The 27948-nt window shown below is 37.2% G+C and overlaps 3 protein-coding genes across 7 annotated transcripts in view; 2 read left to right on the top strand and 1 right to left on the bottom strand.

The window, feature by feature from the left end:
• The window catches only part of adamts13 (ADAM metallopeptidase with thrombospondin type 1 motif, 13), a 33439-nt gene extending 31795 nt beyond the window's left edge, over positions 1 to 1644 (top strand). For 2 of the 3 annotated variants that reach the window (XM_084086851.1, XM_084086852.1), the window contains one exon: positions 324 to 1644. In XM_084086851.1, the coding sequence (XP_083942977.1) occupies positions 324 to 497 (174 nt within the window). In that variant the 3' untranslated portion in view covers positions 498 to 1644. The remainder of the gene's footprint in view (positions 1 to 323) is intronic. The other variant, XR_014602999.1, reaches the window with a different exon arrangement.
• On the bottom strand, positions 576 to 18619 carry LOC311065961 (carnitine O-acetyltransferase). The gene is made up of 14 exons (XM_084086856.1): positions 18485 to 18619; positions 14596 to 14874; positions 14111 to 14229; positions 12772 to 12825; positions 12519 to 12684; positions 10000 to 10174; positions 9384 to 9562; positions 7961 to 8061; positions 6887 to 7006; positions 6662 to 6784; positions 5254 to 5389; positions 5100 to 5162; positions 4806 to 4943; positions 576 to 2041 (listed from the first exon to the last, which is right to left on the bottom strand). The coding sequence occupies exons 1-14, from the start codon at positions 18509 to 18511 to the stop codon at positions 1832 to 1834; spliced, it is 1890 nt and encodes a 629-aa protein (XP_083942982.1). The 5' UTR covers positions 18512 to 18619; the 3' UTR covers positions 576 to 1831.
• A 68-nt stretch (positions 18620 to 18687) lies between these two features.
• timm17b (translocase of inner mitochondrial membrane 17 homolog B (yeast)) lies at positions 18688 to 27165 on the top strand. Of its 3 annotated transcripts, none has more exons than XM_084086858.1 (6): positions 18688 to 18706; positions 20881 to 20980; positions 21084 to 21147; positions 21300 to 21428; positions 23379 to 23489; positions 25494 to 27165. In XM_084086858.1, the coding sequence occupies exons 2-6, from the start codon at positions 20921 to 20923 to the stop codon at positions 25571 to 25573; spliced, it is 444 nt and encodes a 147-aa protein (XP_083942984.1). In that variant the 5' UTR covers positions 18688 to 18706; positions 20881 to 20920; the 3' UTR covers positions 25574 to 27165. The 3 variants fall into 3 exon arrangements, with proteins under 3 accessions (XP_083942984.1, XP_083942985.1, XP_083942983.1); XM_084086859.1 differs by lacking the exon at positions 18688 to 18706 and adding an exon at positions 19564 to 19700 and having other exon boundaries at positions 21300 to 21362; XM_084086857.1 differs by lacking the exon at positions 18688 to 18706 and adding an exon at positions 19578 to 19700.
• Positions 27166 to 27948: the final 783 nt, after the last annotated feature.

Genomic DNA, 27948 nt, shown 5'->3' with positions numbered 1-27948 from the left:
ATAATGTGTTAAGAGCTCGCTCAAGTACTGCGGAGCTAAACCATTTAGTGCTTTGTAAGTAATCAGCAATATTTTAAAATGTATACGATGTTTAATAGGGAGCCAATGCAGTGTTGACAGAAACAGGATAATATGGTCATACTTCCTGGTTCCTGGTTTTGTGGGTCATTTACATAAGATAGATACTGAGCCGGCATTTAGTAAAAATAAGTAGTCGTGCAAGCACTAAGATTGATAGACATTGTGTATGTGACATCCAGAGTTGAGCACGAACATGTTTATGTTCTGATGTTCTGTGTTATTGTTTTCTTTTGCTTATCCAGATTCGTGATGTGGATGCCTTGAAGACGACCATATTCAGAGAGACACGGCTCTTCCTGTGGAGCTCCTCGGGAAGCAGGGCTGAAGTGGAATTCCACGGGGAGTATCAGCAAATCAAGGGAATGTTCAGGGCCGAGTATTCGTACATTGACCCTTCTGAAGAAGAACCAGTGTAGTTTGTAAGAGTGTTTATAGTCCATAAAGAGCCTTGGAACATTTAACAACCATAATTTAGCCAGTTTAGCACACCAGAATCAGAACAGGAGGATTTATTAACGTTTTATCAAAGATATAATCTGAAGTATTCTGTCTTGTTTTGTCATATCATTTAAAAGCAAAAATAATACAATTTACTGTTTATATATCAGTGCTTCTGTATATTTATTGTAATGAACATAAATGAATCTGCTGACAATAATGTGTGCCAAATCTACTCCTAATCTAAAAGCACAAAGAAATAAATAAAAATCATAAAATATATTTTCTTATATTTTGATTTAGAACAGGCTGTGGCTATGAGAGTTTTGGTAATGAGTAACAGTCGTACTTAGCAATTGTGAAACTAGCATGAACCTCCTTAAAGCCTAAGGTATATTTTGTTTTTTATGCCTACACTTAGCATATGTGTACAGACAAACACATAGTCATTCAAAGTATTTCATTTCAGAGCTTCCCAAACTTTTTTACGAGCCGAACCCCTTAGACCTAAAATATTTACTTGAAATACCCCCTGAGATTTGAAGTAAACATCTTAATAATTTAACAAAACCGTTTTTTTCACGGTTCGCTGATTTTGATTAATGGTCACATGACATGCAAACATAAAATATCTGTATCTAATCTATATATAACCTTTTTTTAGTAAGTGTTTTAATTGTAATATAATGATGAAATTTACTTCATGCACACTGTACACATATTCTAGCGTACGCAAAAAAACAAAACAAAACTGAAGTATACTTTACATGATATGGACTGGACAACATCAACAGCCTTCCCAAACATACAGTTTTTATAATTGAAACTGTAAATCCAGAATGAACATGTCTCTGTCCCTGTTTGTAGCAGCCTCTTAATCCATAGTCACTTCCTTGAATAGTGAAGTGTGTAATTTCTGTGCCATTATCGTCATTAAAATATACTGCAAAAATAACGACTGTTTTGAAACAGGTTTCCCGATTTCCATTAGCCATTGAGTCAATGTTGCTTTGTTCAAACAAACAGATCAAAGTTTTAAAAGCACCACATAGTCACAATGCTTACATATTGAATGGAATCAACCTAATAATGGTTTTCTTAGTTACTTATAGTTTTTGCATAATGAAGAAAAAAAAAAAGAAAAAAAAAGAAAAGAAAAAAATCACACACGTCACGCTCATATGGAATATCAATATGAGCCAATAATACATGCCAGTTTAATGACACTGAAAGTGGGAAAAGCCTCCAGTCTGAAAAGGTTTCAGGGCTTCTGTGAGAGTTTCTTTTGCCATTAAAGAAGTGTCGTCACTCACTAAGCCTTAGACACCTGCTCCAGAAGAGTCTTCATGTCCAGAAGAGCATCCTCTAGAAACTTGGACAGTTTAGTAGCATTGGTTTCTTCACAGCTATTGAAGGCCGTCACTGCAAAGTTGAAATGGTCATCCATGGGGTTGTAGCAGACACCGTAACCATCAGGAACCATGGGTCCAAAACACATAACACAGTCTGTCTTTGATCCAACCTGAAAATAATAACCACAGCTTACATGAAAATGCTACATTTCACTTTAAGATAGATTTACAAAACATTAAAGCTATTAAAGGGACAGTACACCCAAACAGCATACGGGGCACTGCTTTTTTGCTGTCAAAAATGTAGGTCAGTGGAACGAAAAAAAAAGCTCAAGGTCTAGAGACGCGTTTTTTAAAAGCTGAACTTTTAAAGGGGTCATATGATGCGATTTCTTGTTTTCCTTTTTCTTTAGTGTTATGTAGCTGTTTGTGTTTGTATGTATAAGATCTGCAGAGTTACAAAGCTCAAAGTGTCAAACCTAAAGAGATATTCTTTGTAAAAGTTAAGGCTTAGCCACGGCTTCCAAAAACGCTTCATTCAAACAAGCCCCCACAAATCTACATAAGTATGTGGGGGCAGCGTTTCATAACACCGCACAAATGTATATGCAAATAAAGAAGGCATAACTTTTATTCCGTTGTAAGTAGTGGACTTTGTGGGTGAATGTGCCAAACCTCTCCAGTGACAGTGACAGTATCAACATACAAAACACCTCAAAGTATCTCTTTACAGTTTTCTTCAGATTTTACACAGAAACTATTTACTAAGGAATAAATAAATAAATCAAAAGTATTTGGTTCAATAGGAGTTATATATTCAATCCATTTAGACCAGAAATCGACAAACAAATCCTTCTGAAAATTCACATAGAATGTAATTCTCTCCATATTGAAAATACCTTTTAAAACACCAATCCAATCCTGTATTTGTGGGGGATTAGGTTTATACTAGCATCAGGTTATTGCCTATTTGCTTGATGCAAGAATTATTCTAAACATGTATTTGTTCCTCCTTTCCCAGAGACCATCGGCACAATGTCTAAATAAAGTGTCTCAAAACTGCAATCAATTGAGGTGCCTAAAATCTTTTCTAGTATACTATGTATATCTTTACAAAAACATCTGATGTTAGGGCAATCCCAAAATATGTGAAAGTGGTTGGCATCCTGAGAACACTGTCTCCAGCAATTTGCGCTACCTAATTATTATTATTTTTTTCTGTTTTGGAGTAATAAAACGGATATTATTATTTTTTTCTGTTTTGGAGTAATAAAACGGATAATATTTCTAGCAAAATTCTCTCCAGTATAGGGAGCGGGAAGTTGCCCATTGTTGTTTGCATATTTTTTCCCAATCCTCATTTGTTATTACCAAACTGCTTTCCTTCTCCCATCTCTCCTTAACACATAGAGATGAATCTCTGTCAATGCTTTACATAATTTAGTAATAGTCTTCCCCATTGGTTGAGCATTATATGCTGAAGTGATTAATTTAACTAAAGCAATCTTATTTGGATCTTCGTCAGGCACTTTTTAAAATTTTCTGATAGAAATTTTGTTGCAATTAAAGATATCTGAAGAAGTCCTTAGATTCTAAATTGAATCTTTCTTTCAAGGACTGAAAATCTAATAATTGTCCTTTATTGAACAATAGGCTGTAATCACTTTCTTAGACCAAAGTTTGAAACGAGTGTCTAATGTATTTGCTTTAAAGTCTGAGTCATATGTACTCCATTTCAATATTTTCACACAATCCTTTATTTTATATTTCTTAATAATCTCGTGCCAAATTTTCTGAGTTAACCTAATCCATTGATTTTTTCTTTTGTTTTTAATTAGATTTTCATCTACAATTGTTGCTTGTATAGGAATCTCCCCAAACCAACCAATCTCAATATCTTTCCATCTTGCTTGGTATTCTGGGTTGCACCAACAGACTATTGGTCTCAGTTGTGCAGCACAGAAATATTTTTTTAGACATTGGCAATGCGTCTGGTTAGGACATGGTGTTACCCGTTTGAGAGACACATTCAGGGTTGTTTTGTGAACCTGACACAATGTAAAGCAGGCCAGCTATGCAAACCCACAAGACATAAGAAATCATTGCTCTTATTTCACATGCAAAGAGGTTAACTAATAATAACAGAGGTCATTTACATATCTAAGTCTAAGGGGCCTATTTTAACGATCTAAGCGCAGGGTCTAAAGCGCAGGACGCAACTGCACTTAGGGCGTGTCCAAATCCACTTTTGCTAGTTTAACGACGGGAAAAATGGTCTAAAAGGGTTGTCCTTATTCTCTTAAAGAGTAATGGGTGTGTTTTGGGTGTAACGTGAAATAAACCAACCAGAGTCTCATCTCCCATTCCCTTTAAAAGCTAGTTGCACTCGCGCCTTGGCGGATTCGCTATTTACATGGCGGAATTTGCAAGCGCAAAGACTGAACGCGTCTCCTTGTGCGCGAGGTTAAAGCGCGCAAGCAGACCATCTACGAGACAAGGCGGATTCTGCCATATTAATATTGTGTACACAAAGATATTTTACATTTTAATCCTTTTATCCTAATATTATCCTAATATTTTGCTAGTTTGTGTGCTGCTGCGTGTCCCTGTGTGTGTAATAAGCAGAGTGTACGCGTGTTGTGGACCCGCCTATAGGAGCACATTACTAACACGATCTTTAAATAACAAAAAAATATATATTTGCGGGGGGTCCCTGACTATCATTGTAAGTGGACTTTGTGGATTTATGGTTCTTTTATGATGTTTTTTGTCATTTTTGAACTTGACATCTGATTTTCATTTTAAAGATTTAAGATATTATTCAAAAAGTCGAAGAAAGTCCAATATGAGATGGCATAAGAGTGAATAAATTTCAGTCTAATTCCCATAAATAGCAAAACTCTGAGTACAGATTGTTATTAAGCAGCCACAAACCTGACTCGTGAAGAGATTAAAATGTGAAGACACAGCGAATGATGTGTCCATGAAGATCTCAGGTAAAGACGTCAGATCCTCAATGGCCACCATCTTTAAACCCAGGATGTGCCTCTCTATAGCCTGCCCATGGATGGCCTGATTACAAAGGAAACAAAAACTGAGATCAGGAGGAGGCAAAAAGATTGTAACAGCATCAATCATTTTTTTTAAATTAATTTAGATTATTTTTATTGAGAATTCTTGATAACATGACAAACATGTTTAAATGTTTGAAGATCATACGATGCTCACCATGTGTGTGTGCTCTCTGTGGACTTTGATTGCCTTTTCGAGCAGTGCTGCTTTCTCAGCATTCTGCAAATGTGAAAACGAAACAATAATAACATGGAAAATTAACTTAATCGAGAGTGACAAACGAAAATGATACTAAAATGTAAACTCGTACATTTTTTGACGGATCATCCATGGCTTGTGTGAACTGGAGCGATTCTGTGGTGGTGGATCGAATGGCTTCCGTTCTGCCCAGTTTGAACATGCGTAAGGAGGCGCTCTCATAAGTCGGACAGCACATCTGATACATCCTAACACAGGAACAAGATCAATCATCAGTGGACTGGCGTGGTTATGGGTACCAAAAAATTATTTCTAAGAACACCTAGCATTAATTGTCAGTTAGCACTTTTTCCATGGTTTCACAGACAAGGCTCAAGCCAAGTCCCAAACTAAAATACATGTTTGAGCTGTTTTAACTGAAAGCAATCTGCATTGACATCTTAAAATATGTCAGTGCCATTGTTTTGTCTCAAGATGCACACCAGTAATGTTTTTTCTAGGGCATGTTTATAAAAGCTACTTAAATGCCCTAATTGAACTAAAGCCTAATCCTGGCTTAATCTAAGCCCTGTGTGAGAAACCAGGCCTTTGAGTACTGAAGACCACAAAGACACAAAAAGTCTTTGCCACACTTTAACCCTGCCACACTTTAATTTATCCACATGCAATTAATTATTGTGTGAAAGCATGCAAATGTTGGGAGGAAACCAGTTTCCAATCACATGGAAACTGCATGTCGTATCCCCTTTGGTCATTTTCTGCAACTCTCCACTTCCAGAATGCATTGCATGTTTTAAAGGTAAAGTATGTAATTTATATGCCACTAGTGGCACTAAACAGAATTGCAAAAATGTTGTTTCCACACACCCTTTGGCTATCGAGATACCTATACAGTTAGTCCCACCCTACATTCATGCCACTGTTTGAGCCAGAAGCTGCGTTCATCTTCGTCAAGTAGACGAGGGATGTTTATTTGGACAGACCCTCGACCCCTCGATTTTCACAGAGGGAGCGAGTCTTCTCATATGTTCACTTCTGGCAGCTCCGTAGACCACAAAGCAACATGATCATAACATCACAACAGCAACTCGCAGTGCTTCGCACTTAATTTACCCAAAAGTGATCAAGGGCTTACAGCGTTCCATTTAAACCCATTGCAAGTGTTCCGCCAGTAGTGGGCACTCGTGCAACGTAAGCAATGACGTACATCCGAGTGAACGAGACGGAGGGAAGTTAGCAGGGAAAAGGCATTAAAAAGGACTTAAACTTTAATGCAACCCTACAAATGACTGACTTATAGAAGAAAGGATTTGAACATAAAAAAATTACATACTTGACCTTTAAAGATGCTGACAAGAAGAAATGTGGCATAAATGGCATGCATGCAACCTAGGAAATGAAGTGAGAGAAGCCATTGGGATGTAAAAACAAAATACTATCTGAAGGACTACAGGTTTTCAGGGATTTTTAGAGACCGTTGGTCAGAGACCAAATATTCAGCACTAGGGTGTCAAACTTACCTGTAGTATGCCAACTGCAGAGCCATTTGGATGAATGCGTCAGGACTCAATTTATGAGACCTCAGGAATTTTCTTCCATAGTGTGAGAAGTTTAGCACTCGAACGTCCAGTTCATGCACCATTCTATACACAGGAAATAAGAGGATGAAGGAAGTACATGATTTAATACTAATTTATTACAGGTACTGATTCAAAGCCCATTATTTCAGTTTGAAATGTCCTCACATGTTCATGTTCTGTTTGGCTTTCTCAATGTCCTTCTTGATTTCTGGCGTGATGTTGAATCGAAGCTTTAGTGGCATAGGTAGTGGAATCATGGGAGTTCGTACCATCTCATTTCTCCTCCTGTTACATACGTGTTGCATAACATATCATCTATAAACTTTTTGAACACCAATACTTTTTCACAAAAAAAAGCATTGACTCAACATGATCAAACCTATTCAGTGCCTTGTGTTTAGGGATGCACAATACTATATTGGTTAGAAGCCAATATTAGAGAATTTTTTATTTATTGGTACTTGCCGATATTTGATATTTAATTGTGCATGTTCATTTCCTTGTTTATAGATTACCACTGCCATCATATATTGCTTAGTTAAAGTTAATCTTTAATAACAATGTTAACAACACTGTTAAGTGCAATCTTTAGCAAATCTCAAATGAACATCTATTTTAATACTGTTATAATGTTGTGATACAGAGCAGAGTAAAATGTTAATATTAGTCATTTATCTGTGATCTGTGAAAATAATTACCAGCTTATCAGTATCAGTGCATATATGTTCGTTAATATATTTACATACCATTTAAACGGTTGTGGTCAATAATGTTACAAAATATTACTATTTTAAATAAATACTGTTCTTTTAAATTATTAAAGTATTCAATTTTTTTTTTACCAGTTTCCACAGAAATATGAAGCAGCACAACTGTTTTCAACAATGATCGTAAAAAAGAAATGTTTCTTGAGCAGCAAATCAGCATAATAGAATAATTATTTCTGAAGGATCACGTGACACTGAAGAGTAATGATGCAGAAAATTCAGCTTTGCCATCACAGGAATGAATTACATTTTAAAATATATTCAAATAGAAAACACTTATTTTAAATTGTAATAATATTTTGCAATATTACTATTATTTTTGATCAAATAAAGGCAGCCTTGGTGAGCAGAAGAGACATCTTTCATTAAAAAAATCGTACCAACCCCACACTTTTGAACAGTAGTGTATATTTCTTGTCGAAAAATTCCTTTTAAAAATCCAATGGAGAATTATATGATGTCATATCCTTACATATAGTCAACAACATGGTCCACCAGGAAAACAATGGGAGGTCCTTCAACTGCAGCATGTTCATAGGTGAGTCCACACGATCCGTCCTCCCCAATTATGAACTGTGGGAAACAGAAGAGAGTGCAGGTAAAGAAGAATATCTCAATACATCTGGATTCATATCTACTCTTTGAGCTTTGTGGACAGATATACACTCACCTAAAGGATTATTAGGAACACCATACTAATACTGTGTTTGACCCCCTTTCGCCTTCAGAACTGCCTTAATTCTATGTGGCATTGATTCAACAAGGTGCTGAAAGCATTCTTTAGAAATGTTGGCCCATATTGATAGGATAGCATCTTGCAGTTGATGGAGATTTGTGGGATGCACATCCAGGGCACGAAGCTCCCGTTCCACCACATCCCAAAGATGCTCTATTGGGTTGAGATCTGGTGACTGTGGGGGCCATTTTAGTACAGTGAACTCATTGTCATGTTCAAGAAACCAATTTGAAATGATTCGAGCTTTGTGACATGGTGCATTATCCTGCTGGAAGTAGCCATCAGAGGATGGGTACATGGTGGTCATAAAGGGATGGACATGGTAAGAAACAATGCTTAGGTAGGCCATGGCATTTAAACGATGCCCAATTGGCACTAAGGGGCCTAAAGTGTGCCAAGAAAACATCCCCCACACCATTACACCACAGCCTGCACAGTGGTAACAAGGCATGATGGATCCATGTTCTCATTCTGTTTACACCAAATTCTGACTCTACCATCTGAATGTCTCAACAGAAATCGAGACTCATCAGACCAGGCAACATTTTTCCAGTCTTCAACTGTCCAATTTTGGTGAGCTTGTGCAAATTGTAGCCTCTTTTTCCTATTTGTAGTGGAGATGAGTGGTACCCGGTGGGGTCTTCTGCTGTTGTAGCCCATCCGCCTCAAGGTTGTGCGTGTTGTGGCTTCACAAATGCTTTGCTGCATACCTCGGTTGTAACGAGTGGTTATTTCAGTCAAAGTTGCTCTTCTATCAGCTTGAATCAGTCGGCCCATTCTCCTCTGACCTCTAGCATCAACAAGGCATTTTCGCCCACAGGACTGCCGCATACTGGATGTTTTTCCCTTTTCACACCATTCTTTGTAAACCCTAGAAATGGTTGTGCGTGAAAATCCCAGTAACTGAGCAGATTGTGAAATACTCAGACCGGCCCGTCTGGCACCAACAACCATGCCACGCTCAAAATTGCTTAAATCACCTTTCTTTCCCATTCTGACATTCAGTTTGGAGTTCAGGAGATTGTCTTGACCAGGACCACACCCCTAAATGCATTGAAGCAACTGCCATGTGATTGGTTGATTAGATAGTTGCATTAATGAGAAATTGAACAGGTGTTCCTAATAATCCTTTAGGTGAGTGTAAATGCATGATAGTAACCTGCAGCGTTTTGTCAAACCAGCGGTTTCCACTGTTCCAGCGACTGCCTCCGCCATGGAGCATTTGAGCAGCCACCTTGTTATAGTACATCTCATCTGACACACGTGGCTTTGGAGCATCAAGACACACTGTGAAGATGCTCTTCTGGATTGCCCGCACTGAATCCTTATTTGTCTTGTCTGGAACAGTGTAAATATACAGGAAAAATAAACACCATGTCCACCAACCAACAAAATGCCCACTACTGAATAATTAATGTGAGCTCTAAAGTGGAAAAAAATGCAGCAGGGTTCACTGGCTATTCAGAATGGCACAGTCCTATTTGTAATTTGAGTTGTGTAAATTATGCAAATTTGAGAGAAAAAAAATACTTTAAAATTTAAAGTGCCTAAATGTATTTATATATCTATTAATAAATAGGATTATTTGGCATTTTAAATAATTATATGAATTTTAAATATGAAACTTGTTTATTAGCAGTGATATCTTACCAAGATCTTTTTAACTAAATAAGTTTTTGTATAAAAAAAATCAGCAAGAAATATGAGTATTTTGCCTAGTCAGTTCCCATTGACATACAAAGGCTCTATCAAATGTTACTTTCTATTCAGCTCACCCTTGATCAGGTTGTTGTAGGCCTTGCCCCAGGTGTTACGGTGGTTGGAAGTCAGGATGCCAACTGGCTCTTTATTGGTCTGAAGGGAAGTGTTCCAGATCTTTTCCAGCTGAACATAGATCTGATCTACAGTCAGTGGTGAACCATCACTGTTGTACACATCCAGAACAAAGAACTGAGGAACACAGAGAAACAAACAGTATGTGAGATAGAGAGAGAAATGGAAAGAAAACACATTTATCTTTATTCATTTTTTCTCACTGGATATCACCTACAAACAAAATCGACTTTAATGTTACTGGCAAATACCAAAGCTCAAATATGTAGAAACCATTTGAAAAACAATTAATTTGTCAAAATTAAAAACTCATAAAAATAATTACTGAACACTATGGGGTCTATTAGAACAGATTTTCATGCTTGAATGTTCAAAAAACATATTTTTTCCCCACGTTTTACATTGTTACTGCAGTATCAATGTATCATTACTCACAAACTAATCATTTGGTATAAGTTCCTTTAAAAAAATATCAATATAAAATTATATAAATACAAAACATGGGTTTCTGCAACAATCTCATATGTTTTCAGTATTTTTTCTAATGTTTACATCAAAACACCCCAGGCATATTTTGCTGGCCCGTGTCACATGTCTATGATATAAGGGATAGTCTGTTTCTGTGTTCTTTGTATGCATGGGTAGGTTTTGCACGTTTAGTTGAGTTTCTAGTGTTAGTTTCCTTGGTTATTGAAGATTGGATTCAACACGCCAGTATGGAGAAATCTGGTCATAGGTCTGATAGCTGTGACAGAAGAACTGACCTTTAGGGATCCAGCGGCAGATAAATAGCTGCGTATCCTCCTCCTCCTTGCAGGGTAACCAGTCCCTAGAGAGGCACACACAGGCATTTTTGGACCTTTACCACCTTGTCCACTATGATGACAATTGCCTGTGTGAGATTTTCTGATCCAGCTTAAACGCTCAGACAAGAGTGCGCTTGACTGGAGACGGACCTCTAGGGACCATTATGGAGTACGTGGAATGGGTACTCCTCCACCACGGTTCCCCCTTAACCATCTGCGAGAGCGAGGAGGAAAAAAGTGTGCCAGTCGCAGCCACTAACCCCAGTGACAGATGCGCCTGAGCCCACCGCAGACGTGGAGCCAGAGCCCACAATGATACCACTGCCAGTGAGGAAAGAAACTGGGCCAAGGATCGTCCAAGGATCAGGTGAGTGATCCAGCTACAACGCCAGTACCTGACGGAATTTTGATGGAGTTCGAGGGGATGAGGTGAGGTAGTACCCCCTCTACTGTGGGAGAGTGAGTACATCCTGCCCATTTTGTCACCCTGCACTGAACCTGTTTCACCACCTATTATTGAGTCTGTGTTACCACCCTGCCTCCCACTCCCAACTCCTCTGCTTGTTTCAAGTCAGCCAAGATAAAAATGTTTGCCTGTTCCGAGTCGGCCAAGAGGGTCATTCCTATATGTCTGTCCTGTATCTATCCAGAGAACTGTCTGTGAAACCCCTGCCTGCACTGCCCACTCCTTCAGTCCTACCTGCACCGTCTCATCTCAGTCCTTCAGCTTCTCCCATGCTGGCTCCATTTCCCCCGCCTGGATTTGCCTTGGGCTTTGTGTTCACACAGTCAAGTCCTGGAGTGTCGACTTGTGACTCACTCGACCTCGGTCTGTCCGGCCCTTCGGCTCCGTCGGGTTCCTCCTTCCCTCCAGCTCTGCCTTGATCCTCAGTCACTCCGCCTTTGCCTCAGTCCTCAGTCCTGGCTCCTTCTCAGTTGCTTGTCACTATGGACCTCCCTGCCCTCCAGGACCTTTGGTGTCTCCCAGTTCCTCCAGTCCTCCGGCTTCACCCTGGCCAGCTCCATCTTGGTCTGTCGGCTCCCTGGTTCCTGCTGCTAAGCCTCTACCATGACTCCTCCCTCCCTTGACTCCGCCGTGGGCCTGCATCCTGGCCCTCCTGCTAGGGGTTCCCCCGTCTCCTCCCGTCTTTGTTTCTGCCTTGGCCCCTATCCCACGTACTCTGGGACTCTGCATCCCTCCACCTAAGCGTTCTCCAACCTGCCTCTGTTGGACTTTTTTGTATAGATAATGAGGAGTAAGGTCATGCCTCCTTGATCTGGGGGGGATAATCTGTGTTTGTGTTCTTTGTATGTATAGGTGGGTTTTGTTCAGTTTCCTGTGCTAGTTTCCTTGGTTATTCATTATCTGATTATAATTTACACCTGTTGTCCATATGCCTTGGGGGGGAATTATTTAAATAAAGGAATATTGCGGCATGTACGTTTCCAGAAGAAAACTCAAGACTACAATCGAGGTGTTTCAGAGAGTTCAGAAACAGTGCTTACTGATATAAAGAATAACTCCCTTTGGAGTTGACTTTTTGATTTGTAACTTCGCAGACTTTTTTATGATCAAACAGCAACATTACAAATTAAAAGCAAAACAGGTCCTCTTTAATGTTTTTTGAAAGAAGCCTGAAAGTGTGGCAAAGCACCTGAAAGTTGTGGACCACTGTGATGTGCGTAGGAGGGTTCTTTCCAATTGCGTGGTTCACCACAGTGTCTCTCTTGGGTCCAGGGATCCGACATGAAGACAGCACCTGGTAATACTGGTCCATGCACAAAGGCTTGCCACCCAGATATTCCACAGGCAATGTTTGACTTTGACACAGTAAAGGATGTTGATTAAAACAAACTAATACATTTGGACATTTTCCAATTGCTTCATAAAATAATAAAATAACTCACCTATCAATCATATTTTTGAAATCCAAAACACCAGCAATGAGTTTAGCAGCAAATCTATAAAAGAGAATGCTGGAATTGCTAAATCTGAACAGCTGAAAACATATTGTGACACTTTTGGAAAAACAGGCACACAGGTCAAAAATATTGATTTCTCAAAGAGACATTTTATATAACAAACAGTTTTCATTTTCACTGAAGACTGTAAGCTTAAAAAAAAAAGTTTAAAAAAGAGCAGACTATAGATAAAGAGCAGACTATAGATATCATGTAGCAGAGAACAACACATTTATGTAAACATACAAACACCACATGTAATGTTTAGTTCTCATGATGGTTTTATATAACCTGACACTACACACTAAACATACTTTTAAGGTATCTGCCTATATGAAATGTCACTATAAGTGCTGATTGCAAAGATATAAGGGGCAAATCTAAAAGTGGAACACGGCCGAATCTAAAGTGCACATCCCTTTGAAAAAACAGTCCAATGCCAGGAGTAGCACATATGCCAAAAATAGCCAAGCAAAGCTAGAACTCTGTGTAAAGGTCGATGTGAAACTTAAAACCCCAAAACTAAAGTCCTCTCCAAAATCAACCTAATTCTCTCTGCTGTTCAAGAATATATCCACATACATGCTCTGGGCTGATGAGGCTTTGAACCTGGAACTATCATGAACTATCATCATTGTGCTCTTGAGCAATAATCCCATCCTGATCAAGTCGGACGGTCCTTGTGAAGGTTGCTATACTGCATTAGTCAATTTGGATTAAAATTTCAACTAATTAATAATAAATATACACTGCAGTTCAAAAGTTTGGGGTCGGTACAATTCAGAATGTCTTTGAAGACGAAGATGTAGTCTCTCACGCTCACCAAGGCTGCTTTTATTTGACAGAAATACAGTAAAAAAAAAAAAAAAAAACTGATTTCTATTTGAATATATTTTAAAATGTAATTTATTCCTGTGATGACAAAGCTGCATTTTCAGCAGCCATTACTCCAGTCAGAGTACTCATGATCCTTCAGTAATCATTCTAATATGCTAATTTGGTGCTCAAGAAACATTTTTTTATTATTATCAGTGTTGAAAACTGTTGTGCTGCTTTTTTTGTGGAAACGGTGATGTAAAATTCTTTACGATCACTTTTGATCAGTCAATCCTGGCTGAATAAAATGTATTATTTTTTAAATCTTACAGACCCTAAACTTTTGAATAGTAGTGTATTTAAAATATGTTATAAATCGTTATATATTTCAAATACACTTTAGTTTTCAATAATGAAATTTGCTCTGTTGTGTCTCATTGCCCACATAAAAGTAACCTTCGCCACCCACCTCATTTGTCCCTGGCGGTCTTGGAAGTGCATTTTGGGTAAAACGACCCCTGGGCTTGTGTACATCGCCACAGGCATTCGAGAGTCCAGGTAGGCTGACTGCATCCACCAGTCAGAGAGCTGGATCATACAAAGGGAATAATTGAAACATTTGGAGTATTTGAATGTTTATTACACATTCAAAATAAAAGTACTGTGTACTTAAAAAACGTTGTCAGTGGTTATTGTACTCTTTTTGGTATCGGATCCTGTTTCTACCAAGTTATCATTCCAAAAACATTTTTGCTGTTTACAGATAATACAGATTTTTAGTAGTGTGATTTCTCAACACACTTGGATATATACACACTAAGAATATTTTATGTGTGGTATTAAAATAAAATTCAAAGTATTTAGTAAAGTGCTAAAAGTAAATTATTATAGCTAGTAAATGATTAAAAAAGATGTGATTATACAGTTAGAATGATTTACGGCACACCAGCGCACCCAGTTCTCGGTTTTGCGTGCCCGGCGCTCGAGGCTCTTCTGCAGTCTCTCTCCTACGCCACCGGGCTGGAGGAACTCCTTCATGAGCTGCTGCGTGTGCGCCATCTCCTCTTCGGAGATCAACGGCTCGAGCGATGCCATATACCGCGCGCATGTCTGCTTCAGCGGCGGAACGGGCAGCTTCGGCAGACTCTCCTGATGGACCAGTGTCCGGTCAGAAATTTGAACAACCGGCACTGGAGTCGGGAGTCGGCAGGGCTTCACCAGGGCCGTCCTTGCCTAAAAATACAGATGATTATGAAACATAATACCTGGACTCTGTAGAAGTGAGACAAAAAAATTAATACACTTTTTCTATTTTTACAAAAAATAAATAAATGTAGAGCTTAATAACATTATATTTTTAACATTATAACATAATATTTTCTAACAAAAATAGTCAGGCACCTGCCCTTCAGTTATGACATCAACATTTTAGAAACCAGTGAAAATTCACATTCCTCTATTCCGATTTGATACCACAGCTAAAACTACTAGCTTATCTATAAATTTAATAGCCTATATTTTTAAAGACAATTAAACAAACAGTCAGTAATAAAAATAAGAACAAAAAATCTAATTAAAAGCAAAAGCACAAATAAATACAATATAATACATACAAGTGAAATAAACAGTACTCTTCAGGCAGGTCTAATAGTTTTCAGGTAGCGAAATTTAATAAAAGTAGGCTAATCAAATAAATAACAATGCATAGTGTTTATATCCTTTTTAAAGTTCAAGAGCAGTGAGTGTTTTTTTTCTTTGTCCTTTGTTGTTTGGTTAACATTAAAAACGCAGATAGTAGCAGATTTGTTAGGATGCTGTCACTTTAAGACTGAATGCACGCACGATCATGCGTTTTGTGTTTGTGTTCACTTAAAGGGGTGGTTGATTATGATTTCACTTTTCTAACTTTAGTTAGTGTGTAATAATGCTGTTTGAGCATAAACAACATCTGCAAAGTTACAATGCTCAAAGTTCAAAGCAAAGGGAAATATTTGCTTTTAAAGAAATCGCTTTTTAAGGACTACAACAAAGGGCTGGTAGGGACTACACGACATTCCTCCTGGGTTAGTGACATCACCAACCCTAACACTTACATAAACCCCTCCCCCGGGAACTCATTTATAGATTATCATGACAGAATATGCTAATCAATGACTAGAAGATAACTACACATAAGCTACATAAATCAACTAGCCATTCAGAAATGTCCAGTTGCATTCTACATTTTGTCACTTCTTATTGAATCTCTCCATCATTGTCTGACTCCGGTTTGAACATAAAAGGCTAAAAGTTTTAGAAATTTTCAGTGCATGTCTGTGTGAGGTAAAAGGACACAAGCTGTTGCAGCTCCGCCCTCCGTGTCGGGAGCAGCAGCTCATTTGCATTTAAAGGGACAGACACAAAAACGGTGCGTTTTTGCTCACCCTCAAAAAGTGAAAATTTTAACATGCTATATAAAAATAAATGTGGGGTATTTGAGCTAAAACTTCACATACACAGACTTATTTTACATCTTGTGAAAAGGGCATTATAGGCTACCACCCCTTTAAGACATAACCGAATACGTTTACTAGGATACTTTCTGAGACAGGCATTTTTTTGAGTGAATAATTTTGAGTGAATTTGTCCACTGAAGGGCAGGAAGGCATGAAAGAGAGCTCAACTTTATGCGCTGTCTGGGAGACGCGGCTTTCAGGTCATGCGCTTCGGATGTTAAACTTCCCACAGCGCACGAGTAACAAATTCCTTTTTGCGTGTTCCAGCGCTTGAACATACATTGGAAAGGCTGAAACTTTCGTGATGATGAAGCACTGAACTGTCAACTGTACAGAGCGTCGTTCACATTTGTTCATGTTCATGTTGTCACAACATTGCATTGTTAAAATTAAAAAACAAATTTACTAGCCAACTGGCGACTGACACTGTTTCATAAACTAGCCAACAACGCCAATTTTTACTCTCATTTGGTGCTTGGCGAGTGTTCATTTTAGGCCTTGGAGGCCCCTCTAGGCCAGAACTCGACTTGCGTGTGGTCGTTAGCGGAAGCCAGTGATTATAGCTTATAAAGTTACAAATATGTATATTTTTCTTACAACAAACGCATGGCTTTGCTTCAGAAGGCCTTTATTAACCCCCTGGAGTTGTATGGATTACTTTCATGATGCATGGATGCACTTTTTTGGGCTTCAATTTTTTTTTACCATTCAATCCCATTATAAAGCTAGAAAGAGCCAGGATATTGTTTAATATAACTCCAATTGTGTTTGGCTTAAAGACAAAAGTAATATACACCTAGGATGGCTTGAGGGTGAGTGAATTATGGGATAATTAAAATGTTTGGGAGAACAAACCCTTTAACAACAAGCAAATACGGCATTGGTGTAAGGCGTGTAAACATTGTGCAGGATAAAAAATGAAAATACCCCCAAATTAATTAAAATAACGCTAAATTCAAGATATGAACTGTTCCCGTATATTGTTTTGTCTTTTATATTTTTATATTATGATATATTTAAGCAATATTACACAAACAAAAGTGCTGTTTTCTCAAATATCAGCACGATTGCAAATTCGTCTTAATACAGTTCAATAAAAAATAAGTTCATATTAATTTAAATAGATTTTAAACACAGTTTCACAAACAAAACAGAACAGCTGCGCCTGCAACATACAGAATGGTGTTTTGTTCATGAATTGAAAATGAATCAGCCGTTTTGAACGAATCAATGAATGAATGACTCTTTGACTCACTTATTAAGACCTTCTGCCACCTGGCGGTTTCAGTTTCATATCGCCTATCATATATCGAAAAGTATCATTTCATTTTTCTACATTCAAAATGTTACATTTAAACACTAATTTCATAACATCATGCAACTGTAATTGCAGTATGCATAATAATAGTGTAATAATAAATATAGCCTAGTATTTTCTGTCAGTAATGTACCACATTGATTTTGCTCATTTAACATAATGACAACAATGGACATAATTATTTATTTAAATAAATATAATTTAAAGATGTTCAACAGTCTGTAGTGTAATTGTTATGGTAAGCTAATTATACCTAAGAGAGGGGTGCCCTTTATTTTTCGCTTGAGCACCTGCCCAAATGTCAGTGTACGGCCCTTAAAATAGTAATAAACTAGTTATTCTTTTAATATTCTACAAGCTAGGCGTCATATGTGCTCAAACGAGTCATTGTGCAATTCATTCATTCAATTTAAGTATCTTATAAATTCACTGTGTGTTTTATAAAAATCCCCCTAAAAGGAAAAATAAATAAATAAATAAATAAATAAATAAATAATAATTTATTCATTGGCAGATTCTGTCTCCTAATAAAAATCGCTTTATTCCAACAATGTTATGAAGGGAGACTAATTCTGTTATGGTATTGAAAACATGCTCTTACACGACGACCTTTCTGCACACTGTTTACAAACATGTAGCCTAACTAATCTTGTTTGAACAGACTATTTCATTATATTGATCGGCGATGTCCCGTTGTCAAAGTGCATGCAGTGGCATCCGTTTTTCTTGACAACAACTCTGACATTTGTTGCTGATTTGTCCTCTAATTATGTGGGTCATCACAACATGTCATAATTCATTCGTCATGTTTTTAAATAGGCTACTCGTTCAACAAAATGACGCACAACAAATGCATACAATATGTTTCAGACCAAGACAAGACAATAAACGATGGATAAAAACAAACGCGCAGCGCATCAAAACTACATGGGGCGTGACGGCTATTGGTGCATAACATTTGGCAGGCGTACAATTAAAGTCATGCGTTCGTAGGCTAATGTATTGTACACTATGATTAACCAGCACTTACCGCAGTTCTGGTCAGAACGCACAGCATGATTTCACGCAAATGATCTTGAGAATTCAACTGACAGCTGAAGATCAGGATCTCCCCGACATTATGCGCTACAAGGGCGACCAAAACTTTCTTGACAAGTCGCAACACGGGTCGCACACCCTCGCCCTCGCTCGGATAAGATTGATAACTGCAGCTACCAGTTTATGTTGCCCCTGAATGACTTGCACTGAGCTGGTGAGGCACCAAATAAAGAAAATAAATATTATTATGCGGTATTTATATTTAAAAAAAAATTGTAACGATAACGTCTATATTTAAGTCCTTTATTTTATCAGTTAAAATGTAGGGTGATATTTAAAACCATAGCCTATGGGTAAAACAAATAAACATTGCCATCTGTCGGCCTATTTGTACGTTCACAACGTCATCGCTAAGCGACTGCCCTCTAAAATCTTTTCAGACAGCAATCTGTCAAATTGTTAATTGATCATTTAATGTACCAACCTATTTTTATTGGCCAGGAACATTAATCTGTTTGCACTTATGTGTCGTGCTTTGTGTGTAAATATGCTTATTATGAAACGTGTTAATTGTAGAGAATGATTATGATTTTGCGAACCGATTCAGCCAATTCACTGAAAATGATGAATGAAAATCGGCATCGGCATCAGCAATGGCATAGTGTCAGACTCAAGTCCTCGATATACTTTTGGTGGACAAATATGTCCAGTAGCTATAGGCTAAAACAATTACTTCAGGGGCCTCCTCATGTATAAAACTTTACGTAGATTAGATTTCATCCTGAGTTTTCAGATTTATAAAACGCATACGCCAGAACCTGCGCAAAATTCCCTTTATAAAACCAAGTCAAAATAATCCCCAAAATAACCATAAGAGTTTACAACGCCTAGTTTACTATAATATATCTTAATCTGCATGTGATTTTCATATGGATATTCCTAATCCACGTGAAAAAATATATAATTTTATTTTGTAATATAACTTCTGGATAATCACTTTATGTAATTTGAGTGATTAAGTCCGATAATGAGAGTGGAATATTTATTGTATATCAAAATGAACATTTCAATGCCCTTTTTGTGCGTAAGCAATGTTTATACATCAGACCCCATTTCATTGGTTCTACACTGAACCTTCTGTCACGGACAATTGCGTAACCGCTCTGACGTCAGCTGTTTATCATGGAGGAATATGCCCGTGAACCCTGGTAAAGTACATCCTGACTTCACTTCTGACGGGTCCGCACTTCAGCTGTTATTTAAAGCAGTTTATTTTCTCATTAGTTTTCGTATCGTGCATCGGTTTGTTTCTCAGCTGATAGCCTGCTGTAACAGTTCAGACACATTGTTGACACTTTACACCGAGTGTTTGATAAACATGCTATCATGTACGATATCATCTCAGCACTGAAGAGGCACAATGCTCGCTCTTTTCCTTCACTGACAGCTTTACCTATTTGTTTAGTATTGAGTTCGTTGACATAATAAAACGATTTATCCTTGTAAAACCATATGAAATGATAGTAGACATACTCTTTGTCTATTATAAAAATCATTATCCCTGAAAATACATGAAATAATAGAAAATCATATGAAAATCTATAGTTTTAAATGGAGCAGTTTATCGAATTATTAGGTAAATATAAAAGAAAATTTTACATGTGTGTTTTTATGTTTTGCATCATATTTGATACATCAGGCTTCTATGGCTTATGTTATGTGAGAACATGCTCATAGTCAAGGAGAAAATATACACCTCAGTTACATTCAGAGGCTCAAACAGAGCATAAATATGCACATCTGGTAATGTAAATCAATGAGATCTTTATAACAATATAACAGACTACTTACATAAATTATAAGTACTTATAAAAATCAGTTATCACTGTATATCTCTCAATAATATGTCATCTATATGAAGATGATATTTAAGTGTTTATTTATTTTTTTTTTTATTGTGTCGGGCAAAACATAAAATACAATTCAATACAATGATGTTTGAGTGCCTATTGTATCATAATTGATAGACACATTATGATTTCTGTAACACAATAATGTATGGATAATCAAGTAAACCTAAGTTGCTTCAGGCCAGGAAATGTTTATCTTGGAATATTAATAACAATATAAAAGTTATTCTTATGTTTACCTTTTTAAAAACGTTACAGCAAAAAGACCTGAAGGGGGGACATTTTTAGAGTAATATTAAAAGGCCTTTTACTTGCAAAAAATGGTATTGACTATCAATTAGAGGGCAGAAGGCATGAAGAAGATTTTGTACAACAGGGTTTTCAGCAAAGTTTTGTGTGTTGGTAATTTAGATGCCTCACATATGAAACAGTAATTTAATAACTTAATAACAGCTCTATTATCTAATCTTTTTTTTAGTCCATGGAGGATAGTTGATGACTGTGGAGGTGCATTTACCATGGGGGCAATTGGAGGGGGGGTGTTCCAGTCAGTTAAAGGCTTTCGGAACGCACCTGTGGTATGCTTCTCTGACACCAATAAAACAACTGAGCTCAACAATTACTATCACTAATACACGATACAATACATTTACTACTAATAAACCCCCTCTGTTTCTTTAGGGTGTTCGACACAGGCTAAGAGGGAGCGCAAATGCTGTGAGAGTAAGAGCACCACAAATTGGAGGTGATGTTGCAGAATCATTTTTTGTATTATTTCTTGGTCTGATCTTGTGTGTTATAAAACTGTTGTGTATGACTAGTTTTAGCATTTTGTACTGTATATCAGTGATTCACTAATCACTATAAATTGTGGCATGGGTTCTGTTTCTCTTGCAGGGAGTTTTGCTGTGTGGGGTGGACTCTTTTCCACCATAGACTGTGGTCTTGTGCGTTTACGGGGTAAGGAAGACCCTTGGAACTCCATCACCAGTGGAGCCATGACTGGAGCTATACTGGCTGCACGCAGTAAGATTAGCATAGTGGTTGTTATTCTGTTATCAGTATTCTTCCATAGTATTAGACATTAATGCTGTGTTCACATTTACCATTGTTCAGCAAAATTTCACAGTCAAAATCCAGTCATTTCAATGGGAATCCATGCGATTGGGAATTTCGCATCAGACTGAAATATTTTGCCTCAGATCTCGCCACGTTGACCAACAGAAAGCTGCATGCTTTGAAGTGACTCATGTGCGAGCAGTGCTTCATACAATTGCTATGCTAGTAATGGACGATTTACCTTTTTTGCGCCACAAAATATCGGCCTGACCGCACAATACAATAATAATGTGACTGCTGGAATACACTACACGACTTTTAAAAACTGAAGAGATTTTAAAACATCAGGCGTCATATACTTGTCAAATGGTTACAAAGGAAAGCCTGGGAATCACACGCTACCAGACTTTCAAGTCATTCCATAAACAACAAATTCACACTGAAACATGACAAATGAAAACAATGGACCACTTGCACTGAACTTCGTGATCTCACTTATTTCCGGTTATGTTTACTTTCAATGTACTGTGGTCATTGAGTTGAACAAACGCCGCCTAAAATGAGTGTCCGTGATAAGATTTCATTTTTACATGTTCATGCCCAAAATGCTTAATTACTATTCAAAGTAGTTGACTGTCATGCTCCTCTACGCTGTGTGCATTACTGTTAAAGATTAATTAAATAGCATAGTTTATTTAACATCATTACAGTTACCTACCGAGCATTCATTCATTCAACTATTTTAAAAGACTGGAATAAAGCACCAACGCAAGCAATTCTTTTTATTAAGTCAAATTCATTTAAAAATGTAAACTCAATAGGTATGAAATATCAGTAAGAGAAGAACACTGTTAACGAGAAGACGAGCATTGGACTGCTGCATGTTAGTGGATAAATATATTTAGCCTATTTATTATTCAGAATGCACAGTTGGAAAGAAAATATATTTATAGGAACATTTCAGCAGGCTCAAGATAATTAATACAGAGATCATTATTCATTGTTTAAAGCAATTGGCAGCCATAAAACGTAGTGATAATCTGCATTCTCATGTACTGTATGTATGTGCGCTGAACGGAAACTCCCGATATGTACTTAGTAGAACGCGGAAGTAGTTGTGCAAGTAGTCCATAGGGGCCAGATTTACCAACAGCTTGCGCCAGCGCAAACCCTCTTTTGGCGTTAAAAAACGATCAGGATTAACTAAAGAAAATTTAGCACTGAAAGGTGTGGACAGGGTTATTTTTGCGGCTGACCTTATTGCATATCCATTTGTAGGAGTTTCCCTTTTAAATGCCAAATTTACTAGATTTACTAGTCAATTTACTGGTATTTGCGCTATTATTTATTATCTTAAACCAGATTCTAAATTGCGCTGCTCTTGGTAGATTGTGTTGGTCATTATGGAAATGATCCAGCTACGTCTGTGTTCTTTAATTTGTGCGTCACCAGTAGATCAGCCGCATAACTTTCCACTCCCATCAGCGCTTTTTGGGAATTGCGCTCTCGCGCTAATTTGCCCTGTTTAGTAAATCGAGCCCTATGTGTTCTAAAATCGGCACAAAATATAAAATAAGTTTCATATCCTCAGACTGGATGGAATCAGAGTCTGAAGCTAAATCAAGCACTGCACGATTTCTACACAAAATCTGTCAACTCCCACTGCCCAAAGTCTGCAGCCATGGCTCTAAATTTAGGCAGATAGTGTTGACTCGTCCATACTGCAAATCGGGCCAAAAATCTGAGCTAAAGTTGTGTAGTGTATTCCAGTCTTTGACATTTGAGGTATAATGACCTACTGGAAATAATCTTATGATGACCTGGACTGTTCTGTAATAGCATACATGCTGCATAAATCTTTAGTCTTGCAATTACCTCTGGATCATTGAAAATGTGTTTGCAATGTTTGTATTTCAGGTGGTCCACTAGCCATGGTGGGCTCTGCAATGATGGGGGGAATTCTGCTTGCACTAATCGAGGGCTTTGGGATACTTCTTACTAGATATACAGCACAGCAGTTTCAGAATCGTAAGTTACACAATACACTCTTAAAATTAAAGGCTCCTTATTTACATTGATGGCTTCATGATGAACCTTTAACATCCATGGAATATTTCCATTGCACAAAAGGTTCTTTATAGTTGTAAAAGTTATTCAGATTATTGAAATATTCTTCTCACTAAGAAAATAAATTGTTCTTTTAATTTGTTTTTTAAAGCCCCCCTGTGGTAAAAACCAAACTTTTAATGTTGTTTATATGTGTTACGTGTGTGGTGCAGGTAGAAGGTGACTCAAAGTCCAAAGGCTTCAATACAAACGATTTACTTCAAACTTACTCACAGATACAGACAGGCAGAATGAACAGGCAGGAACACACACACTAAACACCGTACTGACAAAGTAGAACCGACACAGAACAAGGCAACACTCAGGGCTTAAATACATGGGAGAACTGATCAGGGAAACAAGACACAGCTGACAAGACTAACAAGGAACCAGGTGTGACAATGAACTAAATGACAGTTACTGTGGAAACCAAGGAGTGGCGGGAAAACAGAACAAAGGAAGACATGTGATCAGTGAAAACAATACTCAGACAGAACAGAACTGTGACAATATGTCTATGTGATGTTTTTAATATGCTTTAAGACAAACCATGTGCAAATTCATAAGTCAGCAGCATTGCTGAGTAGTTTCTCCTTAAAACTGTAGTGAACTAAGACAGTCTCAAAATCACGGTTTGAGAATCACTGGTGTTTCTGACGTCACAAACTAACTTGTAACCAATCACGTCAACGAGTGGATCTTTGAGCTGGTGTGAGTGAGTGGAGGCGGGGCTAATTTGCATATTCATAGAACCGCGTATACTAAATGAGGCAAGGGTGTAGAGTTGCATTCAAGCTATTTTAAGGCATGAAGAGTTTTTATTTAAGGAAAACTGAAATGCTGAAATGAGTCGTCAACAAGTCAGGTCTCACTTCCTGTTACATACCTACGCAACAATGTAGGCCTGGAAGAGTTTGGTTGGTTTGTGTTGTCAACATGTTGAGAAGACATTGTTTTCAGCACTGCAAATCCACTTTGCATGCATTTCAAAATGATGAGGACTCACGTTTGAATTGATAAGGACAAACCGACGCCACTGTGTATCAAGTGCTGAGCAAGCCTCCGGAGCTGAAATTCAGATATGGTAGGCGTTTCGTTTCCGACACACGATGTAAGAAAAGAAGAGACTGAATCTTTAACATGCAACCAAAAGTTTTTGGATGCATGTAAACCTTTTGTAGGAGACTTCTAAAACAAAATGAACCTTACAAATAGCATAATAGGGGGACTTAAAAAAAAAAGTTCATTGGGGTTCTCGAAATGGTTCTTCTATTGTATCAGTTTGAAAAGCTCCTTTTCGAACCTTAATTTTCAAAAGTGTACGTCTGGGTGATTCAGAGAGTTGATTCAATTTAGGAATTATTTACACAAAAATGCAAATTTTGTCATGTTGTTCCAAATTTCCAAATTTTGATTGTTCTTTTTTTTTTAGGTACACAAAGTATATCTAAACACATTCCTCTTTTTGCAAAAAGTTTTAAACAACTAAGATATTTTTATGCATGCACAAACTATTCCTTTCATACAGAGCCCCGTGCAGGAAGAAAATATAGATATGATATTGTGGCCGTGGATTAAGAATTCATTTCAACAACATTTTAATTTGTTGCCTTGTTTTATTAATTTGTGTAAATCATGCCAAGATTGTACTAATCCATGGCAATGTAACAATTTAACTCAATTAAAATGGGGGAACAAATTAGTGCAGCGTCGCCACAATTGACCTAAAACGAGAGAAGGAATTCTGAATTCATGGCCACGATATCTTGTTTTCTTTACCTGCTACATACTTTAAAACCCTGTTATATTACATAAATAATTTGTAATAGATTATGAGATTTTTATACCTTTAGTTTTGTTCTGCACTTAGTTTTGTTGAAGCTGCTTCAGAGGTGTTCACTATCTGCATCTTCTCTTCATCAACAGCAAGTCCCTTTGTGGAGGACCCGAGTCAGCTTCCTCCAAAAGAAGGCCAAGAGACACGTGGTTATGGACAGTATCAGTAAAACCACTGTTTTGCAGTGGAGACTGTAATATTATAGACTGTGAATAGGAGAGGATCATCATAGTTTACAGTACCCTCCAGAGACAGGGGATACTCCTGAATCCTCTTTATCCTCTATAGAGTATTGCTGGGATGGGGTATTTTTGTAGGCCAAAACCTGGAAACGAGTTAGCATTGTAGCACTGGTTCCATCGTCCTAAAGTCAGTGGTTTTGGTTAAATGCTTGAAATAAGGTCTGTGGTGAACACAAACCCAAGATGTAAAATCCCTTTTATTCTACGATATAAAATATATCACTAATATCCTCTTGTGATTTCTCTTTTAAACTTTTACTTGTCTTGTAAAAGGCGGTTGCTAACTAGTGGCTAAATGGGACTACAGAGGTTGTCAGGGACATTAAACGTCATCAGCCGAAGAGGTAAACTTATCACTCACTAGTCCACTTCCACAGCCTTTTTGCGTTTATAATCGCACTCTTACAAACTATTATAACTCGAACTTTCAGGGAAAATGTTTTTAACCAAAGACACAAAGAGTTGTCAGAAGCTTATGGTGACGTTGAAGTCATGCGACCGTGGTGTAGTTCTATTATACGTTTTGCTTTTGACTTGTATTTACGATTCAAAATTCATAAAAGTTGTGTTCATTCGTGAATATTATCATGATGAACACAACGTGTAAGAATCATAAGCTTTTGTTTGTCACAGACCTTATTTTCTGCAATAATTCAATGGAGAAATCATGTTGGGTTTTTGAGGATGATGCTAACTTCCGGGTTGTCCTAAAAAATACGTCAACCCTGCGCCATTATTAGATGGCCACTCAGGGGAAAGTAGCATGCAATTTGTATTATGTTTAAATTGTAACATACACTTGTATTTGTAAAGGAAAATTGTCACCCAAAGATTTTTGTCAAGTTCATTCAGGCTTGTTTGAACATTTCTTTAGACAAATATACTGTATGAATGTGTGCTAGAAAAAGACTCTCCGTTACAGCACTTTACATTTAACTAACTAGATCAGTTGGAGATATTCTGGATATGTAATTAATTGCAGAGACATGAATAATGATTCCTATGAAAGTTAATATGAAATCATTCATATTTTGCTATATTATGATGCAGTGTTATGCAGACAAGACTATGCAAAGCTCCAGTGCATTTTTATATTACATTTATCTTAATCTATGACCTGCCCTGGAATGAAATACATGACCTGGACTCTTTATACACCAGAAATCTCTTTGAGAGTTTGCTTTAGATCTTCTAAAGTTGTTACAATTATGATCTTTCAAAGACTGGATATCTTCCATTACAGTGACATAGCCTCTCCTGCATTTTTTACTAATAAACTGAAATTAATTCATCTCCAATACATAACGTGCAGTCAAAAGAGACACTGCTCTACCAAATTAAATTGAAGTCATTTAATCTCTCCAGTTTGGTACTGGTATTTTTCCTACACTCTGTTACAATCTTTGTGGAATGTTTTGTAGTTTTTTGATGGATTATTTATTTTTTGGAGCACTTTAGAGACGAGAATAAGAGAATATGTATGTATGAGTAACCTGTCTCAATAAAGAATTTAATGGTTTATGTATTGGCCTGTATTGTTTTAGAGATGCTATTATAATGGTGCTTGAATCCTATTGTATTTTTTACTATTTTGCCAAATATTCTTTTTCTGCCCTAAAAGTGTTTGGATGTCTGAGACCATAATTCATAGAGAGACTCCAAACTTGGTGGGATGGTTTGACTGGAATCAATCCCATTTTTCTCTGAATCCTTAAGTCAAGCCCTACAAGAATCTATATGTCTGATTTTGATTTTGTTTACTGTTTTTTAATCATTTATAATTTTCTGAAAAAAAAAAAATATATACTTTTTATAATTCCTGGTTCGAAATTCCTGGCACTTGGCACACATCATCCCAAGACCCTTTAGGACAAATAGTTGTTAAAATAATTTTGATTTATCAAAGCACTGCAAAGATATAAGATATAACTTTTTCTAATAAGCAGTTTACATTTTTTGTTAACAAATTTGCAACTGTGCATGATAGTATTTAAAATCTTGTTTTCTCTAAATCTTTGATTAAAGCTTTAACAATTGTATTTATGTTAATGCCAGATCTTCTCCAAACTTAGCATATGTCAGCTTTATACCAGGCTTACAAAAAGTTATGATAAGAATTCTAATCATTTAGTGGATATGATCTTAAATAATTGTTGGCTGTGACACATTATGACTAATATACCTATATCTTGTATGCACAAAGTCCAAAAAAATCATCCTCGTTTACTCCCAGCAGCATGACCGAACATCGCCACCACTTTGCAGTGGTCCTGAAACGCCTGAGAGAGTTCCACCTATTCTT

The sequence above is a fragment of the Abramis brama genome (assembly GCF_963993115.1).
Source record: "Abramis brama genome assembly, chromosome: 16".
Lineage (NCBI taxonomy): Eukaryota > Metazoa > Chordata > Actinopteri > Cypriniformes > Leuciscidae > Abramis > Abramis brama.
The sequence above is the reverse complement of the archived record's forward strand: the minus strand, read 5'-3'. Positions and strand labels throughout refer to the sequence as shown.